The 24834-nt window shown below is 43.7% G+C and overlaps 1 protein-coding gene across 3 annotated transcripts in view; it reads right to left on the reverse strand.

The window, feature by feature from the left end:
• LOC124290608 (phosphatidylinositol phosphatase PTPRQ-like) overlaps positions 1–23895 on the reverse strand; it is a 35854-nt gene extending 11959 nt beyond the window's left edge. The window contains exons 1-25 of one of the 3 annotated variants that reach the window (XM_046727373.1): positions 23528–23895; positions 21295–21351; positions 19837–20728; positions 18785–19048; positions 16186–16347; positions 15703–15792; positions 14935–15131; positions 14314–14476; positions 13641–13793; positions 12934–13053; positions 12132–12286; positions 10811–10891; positions 9468–9534; positions 8613–8774; positions 7895–7993; positions 6820–6892; positions 5618–5685; positions 4869–4977; positions 4238–4330; positions 3966–4047; positions 3446–3536; positions 3133–3209; positions 2403–2537; positions 987–1109; positions 682–833 (exon numbers count right to left, since the gene is read on the reverse strand). In XM_046727373.1, coding sequence (XP_046583329.1) covers positions 682–833; positions 987–1109; positions 2403–2537; positions 3133–3209; positions 3446–3536; positions 3966–4047; positions 4238–4330; positions 4869–4977; positions 5618–5685; positions 6820–6892; positions 7895–7993; positions 8613–8774; positions 9468–9534; positions 10811–10891; positions 12132–12286; positions 12934–13053; positions 13641–13793; positions 14314–14476; positions 14935–15131; positions 15703–15792; positions 16186–16347; positions 18785–19048; positions 19837–20728; positions 21295–21351; positions 23528–23578 — 3716 coding nt within the window. In that variant the 5' untranslated portion in view covers positions 23579–23895. Of the gene's footprint in view, positions 1–681; positions 834–986; positions 1110–2402; positions 2538–3132; positions 3210–3445; positions 3537–3965; positions 4048–4237; positions 4331–4868; positions 4978–5617; positions 5686–6819; positions 6899–7894; positions 7994–8612; positions 8775–9467; positions 9535–10810; positions 10892–12131; positions 12287–12933; positions 13054–13640; positions 13794–14313; positions 14477–14934; positions 15132–15702; positions 15793–16185; positions 16348–18784; positions 19049–19836; positions 20729–21294; positions 21352–23527 lie in introns of all 3 variants that reach the window. The other 2 variants (XM_046727372.1, XM_046727374.1) reach the window with 2 other exon arrangements.
• Positions 23896–24834: the final 939 nt, after the last annotated feature.

Consider the following 24834-nt stretch of genomic DNA (forward strand, 5'->3'; position numbering starts at 1 on the left):
AAGCATAGTCGCCTTTTGTGGCAAGCATGGGTTGCTGAAGACCTATTCTATCCCGGATCTTCACGGGTCAATCTAAGGAATGCCATTCCATAGCTGGAATATTGCTGTTTGGCATTAACAATTAACAAATTATACCTGCTCTGAAAGACTTCTTTGAGTGGCATTAAGAAGCTGGTATGATGAACAGGAACAATGTTTTATGGATAGACAAGTTCTTTATTGCAATGGATGCAATGTTTCGGTGTAGAAATAATTGATAACGGTGTTGGCATCTCCACCGACACGTCTCATCCACTGCAATAAACACGTCCCTGTTCTGCACTGAACGGTCTAACACCTGTGTATGAAATAAGCCAAAAACCCAGCCAGACATCAGGGCTGGTAACTTCAAAATGTTACCACCCCAACATGGATTTAACCAGACCAAATATGGTGAATTTACTCAGATATAAAGAACATCTATAATTTTTCCAGACCATCGGGCTGGCTAGCTGTAAATTTAGACCGTCCGTCAGAAATGTAGACCGTCTCGGGCTGTCGGATGGGCCTGATTTCATACACTGCTAACACATTAACAGACATAGAATTATAAAGAAATTGAGATAAACATCAATTTCTCATTGGTACCTTTTTTAGTGCGAGCTCTGTCTGCTGTACACGTGTTCATGCGTACATACATACCTGCAATGTACAAGTGTTGGCCCCTCCTGATTGTGGGGCATGTGCGCGCGCACCGCTGACACAAAGTTCAGAAGGAGGCATGTTCTTTCGGGACAGCCAAAGTCTGGCCACTTCAGGAAGTGGAAATGACGTAGTACACGCTTTTTGTTACCCTGGTAACGACAAAACAGTTATATCTGACACAGTTTCACAGTTCGATTTTCAAACATGCGAGAAACAATCGTTCTTAGTATGTACTGCTCTTTTTGCTCTTTTATTGGAAATAATCATACTCTGGAAATGTATGTTCTTAAGACGACATGTACCTGTCTGACGTCAAGTATACGGATGACGTAGTCCGGCAGAACGGACTCGGAGCGGAGATGCACGATCAGGTCCCCGAAGTACACAGGTTCAGAGTTGTCTGGCCAGTACTTCTCACACTTGATCTGGGAACATGGATACAAAAGTCAGGAGATGTGTGTACTGTGTCAGGAGATGTATACAGATGTGTCAGGAGATCTATACGGATGTGTCAGGAGATGTATTACAATGTTTAACAGATTTATAGAGATGTTTCAGGGGATGCGTCAAGAGATCTATCCGGATGTGTCAGGAGATGTAAACAGATGTGTCAGGAGATGTATACATATGTGTCTGGAGATGTATACATATGTTTAACAGATGTATATGCATGTGTCAGGAGATGTATACGGATGTGTCAGGAGATGTATACAGATGTTTAACAGATGTATATGCATGTGTCAGGAGATGTATACAGATGTGTCAGGAGATGTATTACAATGTTTAACAGATTTATAGAGATGTTTCAGGGGATGTGTCAGGAGATGTATACGGATGTGTCAGGAGATGTATACAGATGTGTCAGGAGATGTATACGGATGTGTCAGGAGATGAATTACAATGTTTGACAGATGTATACAGATGTGTCAGGAGATGTATACAGATGTGTCAGGAGATGTATACGGATGTGTCAGGAGATCTATACGGATGTGTCAGGAGATGTATACGGATGTGTCAGGAGATCTATACGGATGTGTCAGGAGATCTATACGGATGTGTCAGGAGATGTATTACAGCGTTTAATAGATGTATACGGATGTGTCAGGAGATGTATTACAATATTTAACAGATGTATATGCATGTGTCAGGAGATGTATTACAATGTTTAACAGATGTATATGCATGTGTCAGGAGATGTATACGGATTTTTCAGGAGATGTATATGCATGTGTCAGGAGATGTATACGGATTTTTCAGGAGATGTATACGGATGTGTCAGGAGATGTATTACAATGTTTAACAGATGTATACAGATGTGTCAGGAGGTGTATACAGATGTGTCAGGAGATCTATACGGATGTGTCAGGAGATCTATACGGATGTGTCAGGAGATCTATACGGGTGTGTCAGGAGATGTATTACAATGTTTAACAGATTTATAGAGATGTTTCAGGGGATGTGTCAGGAGATCTATACGGATGTGTCTGGAGATGTATACAGATGTGTCTGGAGATGTATACAGATGTGTCAGGAGATGTAAACAGATGTGTCAGGAGATGTATACGGATTTGACAGGAGATGTATACGCCTCTGTCAGGAGATCTGTCTTCAGTGGCCGGAGATGTACACAGATATGTCAGGATAGGTACTCCAGACATAACGAGATCGTACAGGGACACGCCCCCGGTACATGCAACATGATCACCAGCTGTTCTCACCCTGCCCTTCTCCTTGCACTGGGTCAGCATGACGACCATACTGACCCTCTGCTCCCAGATGAGTCGCCAGAAGTCGTCCTTCGTGCTGGGCAGCGGGCCCTGGGCGGCGATATACTCCCGCTTACAGTTATAGCCCTGCAAATGTACAGACAACGTTATTATCACCAGGTCTACAACAGTGTTTGTTTATTGTCTAACGGCGATCAGCAATCTTCCAGCTATATCAGGGCGGCCTGTAAACAATTGAGTCTGGACCAGACGACTCTTGGTTAGCATCACAGCATCGATCTACTCATGCATTTCAACCAAGTCAGCAAAAAAGACCACCCGATCATAGTCGCATCATAGGAAAAACTTGAGTTGTCGAAGCTCAGTTCAAACTCAGAAACAGGCAGGACGAACAGGAACAGTACTGAGGGCTTTGGTTAACTATTTTCAGACATAAGGAAACGAGACAAAGAAAGGGATGTGTGACAATACGCATTGAAAAATTAGGTCCGTCGAAAATAGTTGGTGGTCTTCTGTTGTGGAGTTAACGACATCTTAAACATAATCTCAGGCATAACAGGGTATGCCAGCTTGATAGGAGAACGAAACCCATTTAAACCGAAGCAAAGGCAATGGTTCTGGTGCTGAGAGCTTAGGTGAATTAAGTATGACAATCATTCATAATTCCTGGTTTGCTCCAGGAACAATAATGGTTTGGGGTTGACATGTGCAAAGAACTTGCCGTGATGAAGTTGGCGTTGATGTAGTCGGAACCCTCCTCGTCGTCCTGGGACAACAGCTTCACCCTGGAGTGGTCATCTACACAGAGACAGTACGTGAATCAGGATATAGAACTACTGACAGGATTGACTGAGCATGTGCTGGTCATCTTAGTGCAGACAGGGTCATCACTACAGAGGCAGAATATCGGCTCATGTTTTGTGAGATTTGTATAAAACACCTATACATATATGCGCAAATTCTCCAGACAAAAGCCTATGGGGAGGGTTGAAGATACTCATCTCAAACTGGATGTGTAGCAGGGATTGACTTACATGGCAGCACGTTGGTGTATCTGTTCTTGGTGCGACACGCCTGTTGTTCTGCTGACTTCGTGGGATGTCGACCACACACCTGAGCCACCATCTGTCAAACACGTCATAAAGATTTGTCATAGGGTACGTCATGTTTACATCATGGTGTGGGTCATAAGTAAGCCACAGGGATCATACGAAAAGACCAAGGATAGTCATACGAAAAGACAAAGGGTAGTCATACGAAAAGACAAAAGGTCAGGTACGACATAAGGAGACATGGTAGAAATGTGTGAACGAGTAAGCATAGATATGGCATGCGGTACGTCATTGATATTCATCATAAGATATGGCAATAGAGGTTCAACACTGATAAATATATTCTGTAGCATGTAACGGCCTCAACAAATTGGGCGGTAAAATAACACCTGATATATGAAGAATCTGGCAAGACCGCAAATAATTTAGCACTCCAAACATTGCGGCGTAAGCCACAAAAGGAAAGTACCTATAGATGTAAAACACCACAGAATTTACACACCTTAAATTCCTCTGCAAAGCCAAGATTGGAGTCTCTGTGTAACTGTTCCACGTGGTCCGAGAAATTCTGCAGCTTCACAGGTCTGCAACATGTCACGATCGTAGTGAGGGTGCACTCGAGGCTGATACGATTCTCATTACATGTTCATTCTAGGTACTGACAAACATTTATAGAATTGTATATTGTATTATATACATCGCCAGTGTGCACCAAGGTTATGCTACGACGCACTCTGGTGTTGGGTACGTCATGAGATTTACTGCACTACCTACCGGGACTTCTGGGCCTGGGACACCACGCTGGCCTTCTTGGCTCCTAGTTCGATAGTCGCGGGGTCGAAATGGACACTGGGGCGTACAGCGGTCCTGAAACATAATCCATGAACTTGAAGCTATGCAGCATTCTGATTGGACGGTTGGTTGATTCGTTTGTCCATGGTTTCTTTTGTTAGTGGAACGCCGCACTCAGTCATATACAGGCTGTGTAAGAACCGACTGTAAATGGTCTGGACCAGATAATCCAGAGATTGACATCACGAGCATCGATTTTACTTGGCGACGATGACCTACATCAAGCAAGTCACCGAGCCTGACCGCCCAACCCCTTAGTCGCCAAACACTGGTTGCTAATGACAAACTCTAACCCGGATCCTTACGGGGCGTATTTTGTGAACACTGACAGGAGGTACGAGGTCTATCTCGGCATGATCCAGTCTTAGTGCAAGTCTTTGGCCAATAGATATTCCTCGCTGTGCTCCTTCAATTTCGATGAATTCAAACATAACATCGCATCTGTATTTTTCAGTTAATTCTCACTGTTACACACCATCTCCATAATTATCTGCCCTGACTATACCAAGACAGGACGACCTAGCCCTGTGCTCACTTCCGACCCCTTTCTCACCTCTTCCGCCACAGCTTGTAGAGTACGGCGACTAACAGCGACGACAGGACTATGAGCACGATGCCAGCAACGATTGCCACTATGAATGTGTTGGATTCCTCTTCGCTTGCTGAAACACCAACATATGATGACATGCATAGTGAAATGAACGTTTACGAGTTTGTTGTTTTAATGCATTTGAAGATTAAATAAACTTGAAAATTTGACTATGTCTATTTAATCATCAAATATTTATGCAGTTTGTATGTCTGAAGCTGGGTAATTCTGTGTTAAAAATATTAGTCCGATGAAGACTGGGATAAGGAATTCATTTCCAACCACTTCCCCTACGATGTTCGAAATGTTGTAATGTTGTCCCGAATTGAGCAAATGTGTTGATTTTCAATCACAAGATGTGAAGACTGTCATCAGCAGTTGTGCCTCATGCAACTTTTACAGTTTTAAATTGATATATATATATATTTTTAAACTACACTATGCAAAGAATAGTGCCAATAGTAGTTTGGGATTTGTTTGTTTGTTTTTCTTGTTTCTTAGTTTGTCCTGGGGGAGGACTTTACATCGCTAACTTCAGATATTTTCCAATGCAAATCAAAAATACAAAATCAACTGAGAGGTATAGATTCTATGCTCTTCAGTTTACATGGAATTATAAGTAATTACAATCCTACTTGAGTGGGTATTCAGGCACGGGTTTTAGGTAGTGTCATTTAAACAATATTGCAACGATCGAGCTGTCGTAGACCTACCTGTCTGTAGATACACGGAGGGGAGAGTCTCGCTGCAGCCGGTGCTCGTACAGGCGAACACAACAAACCTGGAATACAGGAACCACTAAGTCATTATCAGAGAGAGTGAGTTGAATTTTATGCCGACAGCCATGTACAATATTTCAGTCATAATGATCACGGCGTGGCTTAATGAAAGAGGAAATCTTACAGAACTGCATATAGTTGGTGTCACCAGTTCAGGGTACAGGCCTTCGTGTCTTTGCGTGGATTAAAGATTTTTAAAAAATATTTTGAGATGACCCCCGACTCGAAATGCTTCACAGTACAATAATCATGATTTATTGTACTATGAAGCATTTCGAGTTGGGGGTCATCTCAAAATATTTTTAGTCTTTAATCCTCACAAAGACAGAGGGCCTGTGGGTCAAAGGTTATATGGGAGATTATATATTATAAAGGATCGAAGGCTTTGAATTTTGAAAAGCAACATTTATGACAGGTGAAGTTTCTGTGTATTTCGTTCATTCATACAGTAGTTTTAAATAAATGTCCGAAGAGTATTTAGCCCATATGACGTGCATTTAACAACAATCTGAAGCACATAAAATAGTAATATATACCTGTATTAAGCACATAAAATAGTAATATACCTGTATTAAGCACATAAAATAGTAATATACCTGTATTATGCACATAAAATAGTAATATACCTGTATTAAGCACATGTGTCATGCAACTACATGTTAAGCCCTTCTATATTATTATTACATACCGGTAATGCTACTAAGAACATGAATTACATGTATTTATAAGCATGACTTTAAGCACATATGTGCCGTGCAGTAAGACTGTGCTGTCTATTTAGACAAAGGTAGTGAGTAGCGTGTGACGTGCAGTTAGAGATAGGTATTAAGCACACTGGTGTGCTTGTAGACACTAGTGTTATATGCATATATTGGGTATCAAATTACATGGTGATAGCTGAAGTCACATGTACCAAGAAGAGAGTGAGTGAGTTCAGGTTTACGTCGCTTTTAGCAATATTCCAGCAATATGACGGCGGAGGACACCAGAAATTGGCTTCACACATTGTACCCATGTTGGGAATCGAACCCGGGATTTCAGGGTGACGAGCGAACGCTTTAACCACTCGGCTACCCCACCGTCCTGTACCAAGAAGAGTCTGGCTACCCATGCAACGTGCCCAGAAGGGGGAGTACCTGTACTTGCTGGCCGGCTTCAGACGGTTGTTGCAGATGCCGTTTTCGCAACTGCCATCTCCGATAATTATGTCTGGCGCTAAACAAGACACAGCATAACTTCACAACAAACAGTTCACATGGGAGCATCAGAACAAACAACAAACATTGTACCTCGACAACAGGGTGGAACCTGACGGTACACAAAACAACGGGTACCAGATAACACAAGGTGTTAACATAGCGACGACAGAGTTCGGTCGACATAACATACAGGGCTCAAGAAGCAACAGTCAATGTAGTTATGCTACTACGTGTATTAAACAGAGATCCCGTTTGATGTGCAACTGTGTTATGGTGATTTTACTAAATGAGTGTCATAATTCTTGTATTTCCCGAGCGAGAGCGACTAATGTTGATGAATTCTCACTGAGTTGCCCACAATCAGCATGACACAGACCCGTGAAGATCCGGGTTAGAATAGATCTTCAGCAACCCATGCTTGTCGAAAGAGGCGACTAACGGGATCGGGTGGTCAGGCTCACTGACTTGGTTGACACATGTCATCGGTTCCCAATTGCGTAGATCGATGCTTATGTTGTTGATCACTGGATTGTCTGGTCCAGACTCGATTATTTACAGACCACTACCATATAGCTCGAATATTGCTGAGTGTGGTGTAAAACTAAACTCACTCATTCACTCACTCACTCACAGCATGGCACACATTCGAATCGAGATAGCTAGTGAGAATCAGTACTCGAACCCAGATAACATTATCCTGGCGTGGCCAAGGGACGGAACTCTGCAATGTGTGTTATAGATCCACCCATGCTCCCCTCTATGTGATCCATATTAATAATACTTTTTTATTTCCATTTTTTCCCGCTCAACAACATAAATTATATTGTCATATGTGTGAAGATGTACATGTTTTTTCTTTCAATCAATTGGTAAATATCTACATATTGATAATACTGTTACTCCACACCATGCATAGCAGTGCTTTTACACACGGTACAATACAGAGCTAATACAGCAGTTCAGCGACAACACTGACAGATTTACCGAAAGTTAATAAATATCCAACAGTTACCGTTATCCCGCCAGTGTTCACATCGTTCCTCGGACTTGTTGATGGCGATCTGGAACGGGTAGCGGCGGAAGAAGCCATCTCGATGTCCACGGTATTTTCCTTCAACACAGAGATAAGGGGGCTTTTAGGAACCTCGTTAATACAAACATCACAGAAGCAAAGTTGCTTTCAGAAACTTGTTATTACAAACAACACAACGACAAAGGGGCTTTCAGGAACCTCGTTATTACAAACATTCACTGACATTCCAGAGTAAATTGATAGTTACTTGTCATCCATGAAGCTGTACGTTTTCTTCAACACCACATTACGCACAATTATAATGCATAAACTGCCGGACAAAAGAAATATATTCGATAGCGTTACAACCAACCAAACAAGCAATGGATATTGGATGGTGATGTATTCGATATGAGTGAGTGAGTGAGTAAGTTTGATTTTACGCCGCTTTCAGCAGTATTCCAGCAATATTACGGCGGGGGACACCAGAAATGGGTTTCACACATTTTGCCCATGTGGGGAATCGAACTCGGGTCTTCGGCGTGACGAGCGAACGCTTTAACCACTGGGCTACCCCACCGCCCCGTATTCGATATGAATCTTACGGTTGTTTTGGACCTTACGTTGGTCCGTACGTTTGTTTTCAGCCGAGTAACGTTTTGAGAACGTTTGCGTATCACATAATTATACCGGAATTTCAGAAAATTGCAAGTCTCACCTTGATACTGGTCCCTGTTTCTGAGAACAACCACGCCCCACACTCGCACCCTCCCATAGGAGTTGTTACACACGTCACGTGGTACACTGATGGCCATCTCACGCTTGGGGTCGCTGACGCGGCTGTTGGATTTCATAACCATTTTTCCAATTTCTGGCGGAGCTGGAGGTAAACAATTATAATGAGTTAATTGATAACAGTATAATGACGTTATCATAATGTCATGAGGCGTCGTCTAATTGAGTGAGCAGGGGTGGTGGGGCACCCAAGTGGGTAAAGCGTTCGCTCGTCACGCCGAAGACCCGGGTTCGATTCCCCACATGGGTACAAAACTCATATCGAGGCTGGTTGTAGACTGGTGTTACCGCACTCACGGAACCAACAATCATGGTGTTGAAACCAGGGATCCAAATCTATAATAATCATGGATTCGAAGCGAGGATCAACGTATCCTGGCATAGCTATGGCGCAACTCATATATAGACGTTTTTAATATATTTGTTTCCAGGTAATGGACATATCTGAAGCTTTCAGAGCGATGTTGGTTAGTCGGTTGGTTTGTTGCTGACTCAGCAATATTCCAGCTATATGGCGGCGGTCTGTAAATAATCGAGTCGTGACCAGACAATCCAGTGATCAACAGCATGAGCATCGACCTACGCAACTGGGATACGATGAAGTGTCAACCAGGTCAGCGAGCCTGACCAACTGATCCCGTTAGTCGCCTTTTACGACAAGCATGGGCTGCTGAAGATCACTTCTAACCCGGATCTTCACGGGTATTCTGAGAAATGTTCCTGAAGCATTGACACCACGTGACCTACCCGTGTTTAGGGCAGTAGATAGTGGCCTTACCTCCTGGTGTTGTCATGAACTGTCTGGTCACACGGCTTCCGTTCCCCTTACTTGTGGATGCGAACACCTGTAAATATGGTCAGAAATAAATAAATTATGCAAATAAGATATTCATGTAGTGTTGCCATATATAGGCATTTTCCAGCTGTTTATAAAAGTGATGGTGTCCTGAAGGGGACCATACACTTGATTATCGGAGTGTACTAATCAAATAAAACGTCATAAAACGCTATAAGGCTGAAATCTGTCGCCGAAATACTGCAGAAGTAAGATGCAAAACACAACCATGCATAGGCGGATCCAGAAGGGGTTGCAGTGGTGCGCACTCCCCTTTTGTCCTGAAAGTTTATTAAATGACCATTGAAACTTTGGTGAAAATGAAGTGTGCACCCTCCTTTTTCTCAACAGTGTGCACCACCCCCCCCCCTTTCTCAAAAAGCTGTATCCGCCCCTGCCATGATACCAATTTCAAATACATAACCATCCAGTAACCACCACGCCCCTCTTGTCCGACAGTTTATTATCGTGTTGCGTTTACAGGAGAATTCCAGGAATAGCACAAACTGACACTGTTAATTTCCTCACAATATACAACTCTTACCCCTCGTATAGAGGAGACCTCATCCTGTGATGACGAGGGGCACCTGACAACTACTATCCCATGCATACAGGAGACCTCATCCTGTGATAACGAGGGGCACCTGACAACTATTATCCGATGTATAGAGGAGACCTCATCCTGTGATGACGAGGGGCACCTGACAACTATTATCCCATGTATACAGGAGACCTCATCCTGTGATGACGAGGGGCACCTGACAACTACTATCCGATGTATAGAGGAGACCTCATCCTGTGATGACGAGGGGCACCTGACAACTACTATCCCATGCATACAGGAGACCTCATCCTGAGATAACGAGGGGCACCTGACAACTATTATCCGATGTATACAGGAGACCTCATCCTGTGATGACGAGGGGCACCTGACAACTATTATCCCATGTATACATCCGTGTGATAACGAGGGAGACCTCATCCTGTGATGACGAGGGGCACCTGACAACTACTATCCCATGCATACAGGAGACCTCATCCTGAGATAACGAGGGGCACCTGACAACTATTATCCGATGTATACAGGAGACCTCATCCTGTGATGACGAGGGGCACCTGACAACTATTATCCCATGTATACAGGAGACCTCATCCTGTGATGACGAGGGGCACCTGACAACTATTATCCAATGTATACAGGAGACCTCATCCTGTGATGACGAGGGGCACCTGACAACTATTATCCAATGTATACAGGAGATCCAGGAGGTATTCAGGCAACTCACCGTGATGTTGTAGCGACACTCCGGCTGCACATCTCTCGTTAACTTCAGGGATGTTTCATACATCGTCAACGTGGAAAATTTCTAAACAAATTAGTTCAAATGTGTTGATTTCTATATATACTTCTATAATCATATATATTTTGCAAAAATATGGTTTTCCATGGGTGAGTGAGTAAGATTGTACGCCGCTTTTAGCAATATCCCAGTAGTTACACGGCGGGGGACACAAGAAACGGGCTTCACACAGTGTCCCCATGTGGGGAATCGAACCCAGGTCTTGGGTGTGGCGTCACAAGCGAACGCTTCCACCACGTTACCCCATGGCCCCAAGCTGAGTGAGTGAGTGAGTTTAGTTTTACGCCGCACTCAGCAATATTCCAGCTATATGGCAGCGGTCTGTAAATAATCGAGTCTGGACCAGACAATCCAGTGATCAACAGCATGAGCATCGATCTGCTCAATTGGGAACCGATGACATGTGTCAACCCAGTCAGCGAGCCTGACCACCCGATCCTGTTAGTCGCCCCTTACGACAAGCATGGATTACTGAAGATCAATATTCTAACCCGGACCTTCACGGGTGCCCCAAGCTGAAGTAGTGGTAGTAGTAGAAGTAGTAATAGAAGTTGTAGTAGTAATAGTAGTAGTAGTCGTCGTCGTCGTCGTCGTAGTAGTAGTAGTAGGTTACAGTTTTAATAGTTGATCTACATTACCTTCCCTAAACCAGTTTTACATGTGGAACATCCCTTATAAAGTCGTTTTCACAGATAACCTACTTCACATGTCACACACATTCATAGCTTTACCAGTTGACCTACTTCACATGTCACACACATTCATAGTTTTACCAGTTGACCTACTTCACATGTCACACACATTCATAGCTTTACCAGTTGACCTACTTTAATGTCACACACCTTTACAGTTTAACCAGTTGACCTACTTTAATGTCACACACCTTCGCAGTTTTACCGGTTGACCTAATTCACATGTCATACACCTTCACACAGTTTTACAAGCTGACCCACTTTACATGTCACACAGTTTTACAAGCTGACATACTTCACATGTCACACACCTTCACAGTTTTACTAGTTGACCTAATTCACATATCACAAACCTTCACACTTCCTCATACGGTATTACAAGACACATACCATCACCGTGTTGTAAAAAGACACATTCTGTACCCTTCAAACACCTTTTACCATCACAGATTTTCGAAAGGAGACCTTCTTTACACTTCAAACTACCCTCAATCAGCTTTGTACACCACAGTCCCTCATAGTTGAACAACAGAAGGGTTGTGTGTGTACAGTACTGTACGTACCTTCTGGCACTGTACGTAAACGGTGTATCCCTGGATAATGCCGTGTCTCTCCCTCGGGAGCGGGGGTCTCCACGTGATGGTCAAAGATCTCAAAGCGACGACATCGTTGGGGCCCGTCACATTTATCCCCGTCACGGGTCCAGGAACTGTTGCATGATAAACCGTGATACATGATACATAACACATGGCACATGATACATGATACATAATACACGGTACATGATACATAACAAGCGGCACACGATACAAAACATCCGGCACACTACACGTATTAATTTGTAAACTACATATCAAGACGTATTACCCGTATGCAAATACACTTGACACGTAATACGGATCACACAACACGCATGATACATGATAAATTCGACAATGTAGCGTGTTATGAATTTTACAGCTACAGAAATTACTAAATACTGACATCCAGCATAATTACGAAATTACCGAAAACGATAAAAAAATATCCACCATTTGGATTTTAAGGGCAGTTCAGGAGAATCTAACTAGGAGGTTGTGGATTTGGAAACTGGATAAGTTTGTGCAAGGTTAACAAGGTTTCGTGAACACCTGGCGCCATAACTGATATCAATATTCATAAGAAGCATAACACGAGGAGAGTCGATCTATGATCGTCATCAGGGTTTATCAGAGAGTGATGACACCTGATGTTTGAGAAGTTTGAGACACCCGTCACTAACACATGAAAAGGCAAGGCAATTATAATGTCAACGTCAAAATCTCCATCATGCGCATAGTGATGGAATAACGTCGGTATAGCGTCTACGTCTCTTACCGTCTTCCTGTGTTGTGAAGGTGACGTTGTCGGAAAGTTTTCTACCCTTCGTATTGCTCGCTCTCACTGCCAGTGAGTAATTCCAGTATGGCGTCAGACCAAGCACATGGCAAGATCGATCTGGGCAAATTGAAGAGAAAATGAAGCGAGGTGATGATGTTCGCGGAGAACATCATTGGTGCTTATTACCCCTATAAATATCAGAATCAAAGCTGATTATTGTAGCCTACAATAGCTATCGATGAATATTCGTGAGTGAGTACAGTTTTACACCGCTAATAAGAATATTCCACCAGCAGCTCAGCATCAAGAATAGGCGAAATATATAGTACCCATGAAGAATCGAACGTTTTAATCGTTTTGCTTCCCCACCGCCCCATGCCACATCTGACAATACATAAATTGAATTATGACAGGTTATAAGTATTTTAAACCACTGAACTGGGCATTAAATTCCGGAAAGCATGATCTAAGAGTACATGTCCTATGTAGGGAGACTATTGTCAGCCCAAATATCGCCCGGAGTGCAGTGGCCTCGAAAAGCCGATCCAACGATTCGCTACCACCCACATAATCACCCCCTAAAACCCCTTCCCGCCACCCTCCCCAACACCAAACACAACTTCCCCCCATAGACCCATGTGCGTCCATCCGTCTGAACACCTGGCAGGTACGTCACTGAGTTGATAGCTGCGTCAGGTACTTACTGTCACACCGTGTCTCCCATTCTGTATGGTTATCAAGGTCCCGCGTGATGACTGCATAGTTCGTGTTACCACGAGGACGACCTGATATTGACCACTTGATGGTAGCAGATGTTGTGTCGGCTAGTACGGAAACGTTGTTGGGCTGCCGAGGCCCTGGAACAAATGAGCGGGTAAGGTTCAGGATTGGATTTAACGCCCCTTTACCAGTATTCCAGATAGATCAGGCCGTGTTAGCTTATGTGATAGGAAAGCAGGAGGTGATAAGGATATTAGACGTTTAAACACTATGGGTGAACCTACGAGTTTAGACATGTATGGTGCTGGAGTCACCTGGGTTAAGCGTCGCTTTCAATTCAAGTTCTGTTACGACACGTGAACTAAATTAAGGAGATGATGCGGGTCTCAGAACCCTACCCACGGGCATCTATTTGGTGCCGACAAACCTAGAAATATATTCAGGGCGAACCGGGATTGGAACCCACGATCATAGGTTTCTGCCGTGCTCAAGGGACGCAACTCTGTACGGAGAATTATGGCCCGACAGGGCAATCAGTGATCACTAAACAAATGATGGCCAGTATTTCAATAGTACGCGATGGGAGGAATCTACTCTGCCAGAAACACATTTTTCCCCGCCATGGCGATTCATACAAGTATATTGGGAGTTACTCACTTCCTTCCAGTGTTGTGAAGTTGGTGAAGACGGCGTGTCCTGTGTGATTCCTCGTAACGGCCTCGACACTGAGAACGTAGTTAGTGAACGGATTCAAGTCAGAAAAGGTAGCGTTGAACCTTTTCTGTGATGCCATGAATTCCAAAGGCGTGTGTTTAGCCCGCTGAGGATAAAGAAAAATATGTTAATACTTGTTCTGTATTAAGCTGATCTACGAAGTGATAATGTGTCGGTCGGGTAACGAATTTTGGGCAAGTTTGTTTCTATGATCTCAGCGTAGGGTAACCCTCTTGTTAAATCGTCGGCTCGACAGGCCAGATTTCCTGGTTTGGTTCCCATCATGCAGCTCGTGAAGTCCACCAGCCAGGAAAGTAATAATGTACTATTACCCAAAAGCTGTCATCAACGTATGCACGTTGACAAAATTGCACCGGAAGTAGTTTTGAATTTCACCAAAGCAAGCTGAGATTAAAATCCAAATATCCTGGTAACTCGGATGTTTACATGTCATACATTGTTCGACATTGATTCAAGGCAATATATGGCTTCATTCATGCTCGCCCCAACCTCCACATACCTGCACTGACCATACAACATGCACGAGCAAGTGTTGACCACTACCTGTGTTTGTCCGGAGCAGGGTGACCCACAATCTGTACAGGTGAGGTTCTTAGTAGCGGCATTCCCGGTCGTCTTGTGCCTCACGTTCACCCTGTACGCAATGACTGTTCCATTGACGTCAGACGGTCTCGTCCACGACACCGTCATCGTCCGCGACTTCACGTTACTAACTGCCAGGCCTTGCACACCACCGGGTACTGTAACACAAACCGAATCGTACATAGGTAGTTCATTTGGAATTCATCTTCGACAGACGTCGATAGATCGCTGTTTTGTCTGAATGTATATTTTTGGTATTTCTGCTAAATCCATAATAATTCATACATCTCTGTATCAGAAGAAACTTCTGAATAATATGTCTGAATAATAGTATCTTTTGTGTTTTAGAACTTGATAACCATTAAACTAAACAGACTCTAAGTGGTCATTTAATTTTGAGAATTAATGCGATTTTAATGTGTTTTCGTGCTAAAATGAAATCAACATATATCCTTAGAATGTTGGCCATCTGCTGAAACTCACAATTGGTGAGTAAAAACGTGGTGTTTATAGAATTACAGAACATAGTATTGTTCTATATTCTGGCCATTGGCATGATGAATGTGCATAACAAGGTTTTGGATTAACTTAACTTTAGATGAAGACGTTAACGAAATAAATTTAAGCATGGTATACTTAATACAGTATTAAGTAGTGTACAGTTACTGTATGGTAGAAATCGTGTGGCTGTCAAACTGTATTAACTCACCCTGGATCTAGTGCACTTACCTCCAGCGTCCGTGGCAAGCTGGGACAAAGGTGAAACTGGACCCAGTCCGGCACCGTTTCTGGCTTGAACGGTCACATTGTAACAGGTGTCTAAAAAAATCAACAAAAACATACTAGTGAATACGTTTGTTGAGAGCAGTAACACAATCTCGAACTTTAAGAAAATATAGCGAAATTTCAAGCTGTTTCTCCAAATTTATAATTTTCTCTCTATATGTATCATATAAAATTTCGAGTATTTTTCTTGTAATATAAACTGTAATATAATTTCAAATACTTTCTCGAAATTTTGTATATTTTATCGTTATTTTAATGAACTTCAAATAACGGCAAAACAAGCGAAATTACTTTCGAACAACTAAAAGAACGAAAACATATTCGCTCTTTCAGTTGTAAATGTGGTAGCAGTTGGTATGATAGCATAGTGGTGAATGGTGCTATGTTGTTAATTTGCTGGGTGGCAACGATATAGTACAGACGTACCATATTTTGCTCTTTGATAGATTTTAGTCCCTGCTGTGCTATTTTGAATCCCGTTGATGGTCACGACGTATGTTACGTCTGTTGTAACTTGTAATCGCGTCCACCTGACAGTTATCTCGTTGTTTCCGCTTGAAACCATTACACCTCTCACAAGGCCAGGGCCTGAAATAACAAATTATCCAGAAATCAAATATTCAGCCATAAAATCGCAGGAGACACCATCAATATTGGGAATCAAACCCGGATTACTGACGAGCGAGCGCTTTCATTACTTGACTACGCCTCTGATCCAATGAACTTTGGCATTGAAGACAAATATAAGTTTGAAGTATGATGGCTGTTTCCTGGACATAGTCAATCGGTTACGAGTTATTTCAAGACAGTTAAACCCCGTTCAACCGAACACTGTCAATTGGATAACTAATAGTAAGAGCAAAGTTAATCTCCCTTAATCAGGACAATTTCACTCGGTAATCCGTTACAGGACCACAGTGAAACCCACTTAATCCGAACAGTGTCATTCGGTAATCCGTTACAGGACCACAGTGAAACCCACTTAATCCGAACAGTGTCACTCGGTAATCCGTTACAAGGCCACAGTGAAACCCCCTTAATCCGAACAGTGTCACTCGGTAATCCGTTACAGGACCACAGTGAAACCCCCTTGATCCGAACAGTGCCACTCGGTAATCCGTTACATGAACACAGTGTTACCCCCTTAATCCGGACAGAGAAGCCCCCATAATCCGGACAGAGACACTCGGTACTCCTTTACAGGACCACAGTGAAGCCCCCATAATCCGGACAGAGACACTCGGTACTCCGTTACAGGACCACAGTGAAGCCCCCATAATCCGGACAGAGACACTCGGTACTCCGTTACATGAACACAGTGTAGCCTACATAATCCGGACAGAGACACTCGGTACTCCGTTACAGGACCACAGTGAAGCCCCCATAATCCGGACAGAGACACTCGGTACTCCGTTACAGGACCAGAGTGAAGCCCCCATAATCCGGACAGAGTCACTCGGTAATCCGTTACAGGACCACAGTGAAACCCCCTTAATCCGAACAGTGTCACTCGGTAATCCGTTACAGGACCACAGTGAAACCCCCTTAATCCGAACAGTGTCACTCGGTAATCCGTTACAGGACCACTGTGCAACCCCCTTGATCCAAACAGTGCCACTCGGTAATCCGTTACATGAACACAGTGTAACCCCCTTAATCCGGACAGAGAAGCCCCCATAATCCGGACAGAGACACTCGGTACTCCTTTACAGGACCACAGTGAAGCCCCCATAATCCGGACAGAGACTCTCGGTACTCCGTTACAGGACCACAGTGAAGCCCCCATAATCCGGACAGAGACACTCGGTAATCCGTTACAGGACCACAGTGAAGCCGACATAATCCGGACAGAGACACTCGGTACTCCGTTACAGGACCACAGTGAAGCCCCCATAATCCGGACAGAGTCACTCGGTAATCCGTTACGGGACCACAGTCTAGCCCCCATAATCCGGACAGAGACGCTCGGTACTCCGTTACAGGATCACAGTGAAGCCCCCATAATCCGGACAGAGACACTCGGTACTCCGTTACGGGACCACAGTGAAGCCCCCATAATCCGGACAGAGTCACTCGGTAATCTGTTACGGGACCACAGTGAAGCCCCCATAATCCGGACAGAGACACTCGGTATTCCGTTACAGGACCACAGTGAAACCCCCTTAATCCGAACAGTGTCACTGCCTAATCCGTTACAGGACCACAGTGCAACCCCCTTGTTCCGAACAGTGCCACTCGGTAATCCGTTACATGAACACAGTGTAACCCCCTTAATCCGGACATTAATGGTCACATGCAACTTCTGTCATGTTTCGTCTGTCTGTGAGGTCTGGGCGGTCGGGTAGCCTAGTGGTTAAAGCATTCGCTCGTCACGCCGAAGACCCTGGTTCGATTCCCCACATGGGTACAATGTTTGAAGCCCATTTGTTGTAGGGCTGGGACTGGTCCAAATTTTCTACCCTGGTACCCCACCCCCTATTACCCTACCCTACCCGGATACCCGATATGTTAATTCCTGATATCAAATTTGTCAGAAATGGCAATATATTCTTCATATGGGAGGCTAAGATTTCGAGTTTTGCAATATCTTAACCATGTATTTTATTCAAAACAGGTGACTGTAAATAACGTCTAAATCTTCAAAGACAATACAACCTTTTAATCATGAAGGAGTAACATATTACATTGTTTAATATATTAGTCACATGATCATAACGGGTCCGGGTATTGAGATGGGTACCCGGGTCCAACTCATTACCCACCCGTCCCGGGTATTCGGGTTACCGAGCCCAGCCCTAATTTCTTGTGTCCCTCGCCGTGATATTGCTGGAATATTGCTAAAAGCGGCGTAAAACCATACTCACTCCCGCACTGTGAGGTCTAACCGCTGTCAGAATCTAATGAGCAACCACATAAAACCCTTCTGCGCATCTATGTATCGATCTATGTATTGTCAGATTCTGTGAGCGTCTTTGATTCTATGAACATCTTGTGTACGTTCCAATATAGGCAGGAATATACTCACGTGTGGTGTATTTGATTGTATCCGAGGTGAAGGTCCTTCCATCCTGTGTCCTCACAGTCACAGTGATGTCAAAGTCGGTTCCCAGGCGGAGAGAGGCCAATATGGCGGTATTAGCGCTGGCATTAACGTCTATACGTCCATAACATCGAGGACAGGTCACGGTGACGTTCTTCACGTCGCGGGGACGTGCAATCGACCACACCACCTCGGCAGTTGTGTAGTTGATGAATGTGGCGTTGATGTTGGTTGGTGTCACCCCCGATTCTGTAAAAACAACGAATGATTGGCAATCATCAGATTGGTCGTTACTATCACATATCAGGACACCCAGTGTTATATATTCTTAGTCATATGTGTATATGATTTGATCACTCATCATTTAGTGGAACCTGTGTCAGCAATGCTCTCTGTTGCTGAAATTATATATTTCCATTCCGCGTGTTGTGTATACGTGGGTAAATCTGGTTTAATGCCGCTTTTAACATATTTGCCAGCCAGCATGTTATGAAAAGACCACATCATAAACACCTAAAGCTGGCAAACCAGGATCTATAATCGATGTTCAAGGGGCTGCGAACCAAACACCATTGTATCCTTGACAGATCCTCACAGCTGAGGGTAACGATTGTAATAGAGCCCTTTAGAGTCCTTTACAGTCCAGCTGTAAAGGGAGAATACTTGGACGAGCTGATGTTACAAGACGGAGGTTTCGATTTATAATTATACACCGCTTCCAACATGTTTCAGTTTGTGTCGCTGAGTGTAGGTTGAATGTGGTCGATACGTCGACAGTGAAGCTCATTATAGGTGTTAACCAGGGCTTAGATTTTCGAAGCTCTCTTAGCGCTAAGATAGTCGTAAGTGCCATACATTAACATTAACTTACGACTATCTTAGTGCTAAGAGAGCGTCGAAAATCTAGGCCCTGGTTGATTGATCTATAGCATGACAACTAAGGGGAGTAACTCTGCACCACATGGGCTTCGACATGACATAATTGTTAGTGGCAGAGTTGGTAAATGAAATTTATATTCATATTTCGAAATACTCACTAGAGACGCATGAGAGGTCCGAGCTATAGAAGTCAGCATTACACTGGCACGTATTGTTGCACTGAGCATGTTCTATATGGTTGCAACTGTCTTTACTGCAATAAGAGCCAAGTGAAGGTGGAGTTGTTGTCGGCGTCGTCGTCGTCGTCGTCGTCGTTGTAGTTGTTGTCGTTGTCGGTGGTAGGCTTGTCGTAGGAATGGTGGTAGGCGTGGTCGTCGTCGTTGTTGTAGTGGTTGTAGTAGTTGTAGTTGTTGATGTAGACGAGGTGGTTGAAGAGGGAGTAGTTTGTGGTTGGGTGATAACTTCACCTGGTGTAGACGAAGGTACACTCTGATCGAAGGTAGGTGCTGTAGATGTTGGCATCGACGTTGATGTAGGCGGGAATGGAAGTGACGATGAAGTCACAGGGGCGTCTGTAGTTGGGGGTTCTGTCGGCAGCTCTGAAGCCCTGTTTGTCGCAGGTGAATCCTCAACCGACACTACAGCCGAAGTACTATGGGTTGCATCAGACTTTGGAGATGGAACATATCTAGTGGTAGTCATTGACGAGCTCCTATCATTAGAATAAGTCACCCCTTCTGATGTCATTGGTTCATCAAAAGAAACAGTTGACTTCTGAATGAGGCCGTGTGTAGTTGTCTCCCCTGTACTAGCGCTTGTTGGAGATGACCTGGTCGAAGAAGACATTTGACTTGGGGCAGAAAATGTGGTCGCACTATCGTTCCTTGTCGACATCTTCGACACCGCACCACCCGGTAGAACATTCTGCTGAGTTGAGGTGTCCCCTAACGTTGTAGACTGATCCCAAAGTGGGGTCATACTTTGGGTTATCTCCCCTGATCCTTCGTCGCCGAGGCTTGTGGCATCCGCGATATCTGTCGCATCTGTTTGCTGAGTATAATAAGAAATACATCTTATCACCATGACATTGGACGAAATGGGTACAAGGAAGGACTTATATGTCTAGACACATGTAACAAAATTACTGTGTAAACTGTGTATGAATGAAATTGTTTGAAGCCGCAAGCGCCAATCTTCCAGATGTGTCATGTTTTTTTTGTGTTTTTTAATGATCAGTTCTGGATCAGATCATCCGCTAGACGATGGCGCTTCTATTGAGGACATCGCAGGATAGCGACACGATGTCATTGCGTCTAAAAGTGAGTGATGGCTGACAAGTTTGGCTGATTTTACCACGAACATGTATTACAAAAGGCCCATCCTCAGCCGGAATCGAAACAGGATGATACTGCAATGTAGTCAGGAGCATTCACATGAGTGGAATGGCGCGTAATATATTGACATCATCATCATCATCATCATCAGCAGCAGCAGCAGCAGCATCAGCAGCAGCAGCAGCATCATTACTATTGACCGCCGCCGTATAGCTTGAATATTGCTGCGTGCGGCGTTAAACAACAATCAATCAATCATGAACATTATTATTGTAAACTGACCAGATCGGAGTTTCCATCCCACACAATGACCGTTGAGTTCTGCTCACTGTTGGACACCTATGGACAAGAGGAGGACATATTATTGATGTAGTTCCAGTACAGGAAGGGTGTAGTGAAATATTTAATATTTTCAAAAATTCTCGATAAAAATAAGTAATACTACTTCAAGCTGAATGGCTAATCAGTATCAACTGTGTAATTGCCCTCGTCGCTTGCGGAACGGTCATTAGCAACGTAACAACTCATTGACATTTCAAAATGACGTCATCAACTGTTCATTTCGAACTGAAAGACTTTAAGTGAAAGTACATTGTCCGAGCTGACGTTTCCACTTGGAATCGCGAGACCAGTCACAATGTAGAACCTTTACAAGCAATTACAGATTATTCAGAACAATTAAAATCAATTTTCAAAGTTAGGATACATAGTATTACCTAAATTGAAACGGTTTCGTGTAATTTGTTTTAGGAAATTTAAATCTATGACAATACTGACAATGATTAAAGTCATAACTTACTTCAGCTAACTTAATTAATTTATTGTTTAATGTGTTTTGCGTTGCGTTCCTCATCAATGTCCCGAACTGTCAAACAATAGTTGACAGCAACAGATGCTATCGACTCTTGTTGAATATAAATGACCAGATAGTAAAATAATATCAAATCTGTTAAGATATGCTTGGTTATGGAGTGAGACATTATCAAATGTTGTGAGATATGCATTTAATGCGTCAGACAATATCGAATCTCCTGAGATATGCATTAACAAAGCATGAGACAACACCAGATCTGCTGAGACGTGCTTTACAAAAACGCGAGACAATTGCAAATCTGCTGAGGTGTGCATTATCAAAGCGTGAGACAATATTAAATATTGTGAGGTATTAATGACCAAAGCGTGAGACAATTTCAAATATAACAGAGGTATTCATTACCAAAGCGTGAGACAATGTTAAATCTGCAGAGATGTGCAATACCAAAGCGTGAGACAATGTTAAATCTGCAGAGATGTGCAATACCAAAGCGTGAGACAATATTAAATCTGCAGAGATGTGCAATACCAAAGTGTGAGACAATATTAAATCTGCAGAGATGTGCAATACCAAAGCGTGAGACAATATTAAATCTGCAGAGATGTGCAATACCAAAGCGTGAGACAATGTTAAATCTGCAGAGTGCAATACCAAAGAGACAATGTTAAATCTGCAGAGATGTACAAAAGCGTGAGACAATATTAAATCTGCAGAGATGTGCCATACCAAAGCGTGAGACAATGTTAAATCTGCAGAGATGTGCAATGCAGAGATGTGCAATACCAAAGCGTGAGACAATATTAAATCTGCAGAGATGTGCAATACCAAAGTGTGAGACAATATTGAATCTAGTGAAATGCGCGTGGTCATGGTAACTAAAGGTATCACATATGCTGGAACGTTATTATACGTGACATTATGGGCACATTTCTTGGTATGGCAAACCAGCGCGATGACAGGCATGGGAAGGTTGGCAATTTCTTTCTGGGATTAAGAGGAAATGGGAAACGAGATATTGGTCAACATATTGACTCTGGGCATGTCATAGGAGGACAAACTGGAGGATCCGGCTCACAGCGAAGCATTCAAATTCCACATAGACAACTTGGAGAAACACCTTGTGTTCAGCGAAATCCCATGGGAAGACAACAAACTACATGCATGTGGTGTACGGGAATAAATTGACCGATGTTCAGGCTGATCACATTGACCGATATTATTGCTTAATCAGTATGCGTGACACTTACTGAATCAAATTTTAGTGACGCATTTTTCTGTATGCCGAACTTTGATCGTAGGGAGGAAGTTCCTGTTGGTTATCTCGACAGATGGGCGGATATTTATTTCCTTAAACACGCTGTTACCAAAGTAAACCTTCCCACGGACACCCCCTTGCACAAACAATGGGCGGACTTAAGGAATCGCTTAAAGCTTGAGATATTTCATTTATTAAAATACAATTCACGAAATATAAAGAAAACATTCCCAGCGTGTTGGTTAAGCAGTCAAAGGGTTACAAGATACTTAAAGACGAATATTGTCAACTGTTTGTGCTCCCTTAGATCTGTAGAACGGTGTTCTCTGTGAACAGCCCATGGGTGTTGAGGATGTGAGGGTATGTGTTATTTATGAAACTAATTAATATCTGGTCAGATAGACAAAGAAACCTGACAGGTTTAAGTCAGTAAATGGTATACTCACATTGTGTATGAAGATAAGTAGAAGTATTGCTGTAACATGCGTGTTTTTCATGTCGTCTGTAACACAGCCGTAGGCGCTCTGGCCTCGTCGAAGTCACTGCCTGAAGCACTTGCATCCGCTGCCGTGACGTCACACCGGATGCCCGCATCTACATCGGCTCACACTTCGGCGACATTGAGCCGTCACTTCGGCAATCTCCGTGACGTCACACAGGATGTGTATGCACTGAAATGCAGTAGGACTCAAGATCTTTTGGGAACCTGCTTAACAGGAGGGTAAGGGAAAGGATGGAAGATCAGATCTGAGCAAAAGACTTTAGGGAGCGTCTGTTCTATCCATGTAACGTTACTAAATTCAGGCGCAGAGAAGTGCCAGCAGGGAAATACATGATGCACATTTCAAGTAGGAGCTGTTTTTATCCAAAACAGCATCACGTGATTTCCGCCATTTCATGGCAAGGGAAGTAAATCTACACCTTGTTTTGAGTTCGTCAAGAGCGGGTCTCGAGTCATTCACGTCTTCCTGTGGTTGGTGTCTTGTTGCGTTGTCCAAACTCAACACCATCAACACGAGTCCATGTGTGTCGCCGGCCATGTCGTATGGACACTTATATCAAACGCGGATGTTTTGTCGAGGTCGTGCCTTCCTGGGAATTATGCGTCTGTTGTGTGAACATCTATCTGGGAAGCCACTGTCGTCAAAGTAGAAGCGTGTGTCTCCCATTTTCGGTCGTTCTGTGTCGGGCATGTGTGAAACCCATCTCGTGTATTGGGCATGTGTGAAACCCATCTCGTGTATCGGGCATGTGTGACACCCATCTCGTCTATCGGGCATGTGTGACACCCATCTCGTGTATCGGGCATGTGTGACACCCATCTCGTGTATCGGGCATGTATGACTCCCATCTCGTGTATCTGGCATGTATGAAACCCACCTCGTGTATCGGGCATGTGTGACTCCCATCTCGTGTATCGGGCATGTGTGACATCCATCTCGTGTATCGGGCATGTGTGACATCCATCTCGTGTATTGGGCATGTGTGACACCCATCTCGTGTATTGGGCATGTATGACTCCCATCTCGTGTATCTGGCATGTGTGAAACCCACCTCGTGTATCGGGCATGTATGACACCCATCTCGTGTATCGGGCATGTGTGACTCCCATCTCGTGTATCGGGCATGTGTGACTCCCATCTCGTGTATCGGACATGTGTGACTCCCATCTCGTGTATCGGGCATGTATGACTCCCATCTCGTGTATCGGGCATTAGTGACATCCATCTCGTGTATCGGGCATATGTGACAT

This window comes from Haliotis rubra, unplaced genomic scaffold, assembly GCF_003918875.1.
Source record: "Haliotis rubra isolate DU_JTF1 unplaced genomic scaffold, ASM391887v1 Scf47, whole genome shotgun sequence".
Lineage (NCBI taxonomy): Eukaryota > Metazoa > Mollusca > Gastropoda > Lepetellida > Haliotidae > Haliotis > Haliotis rubra.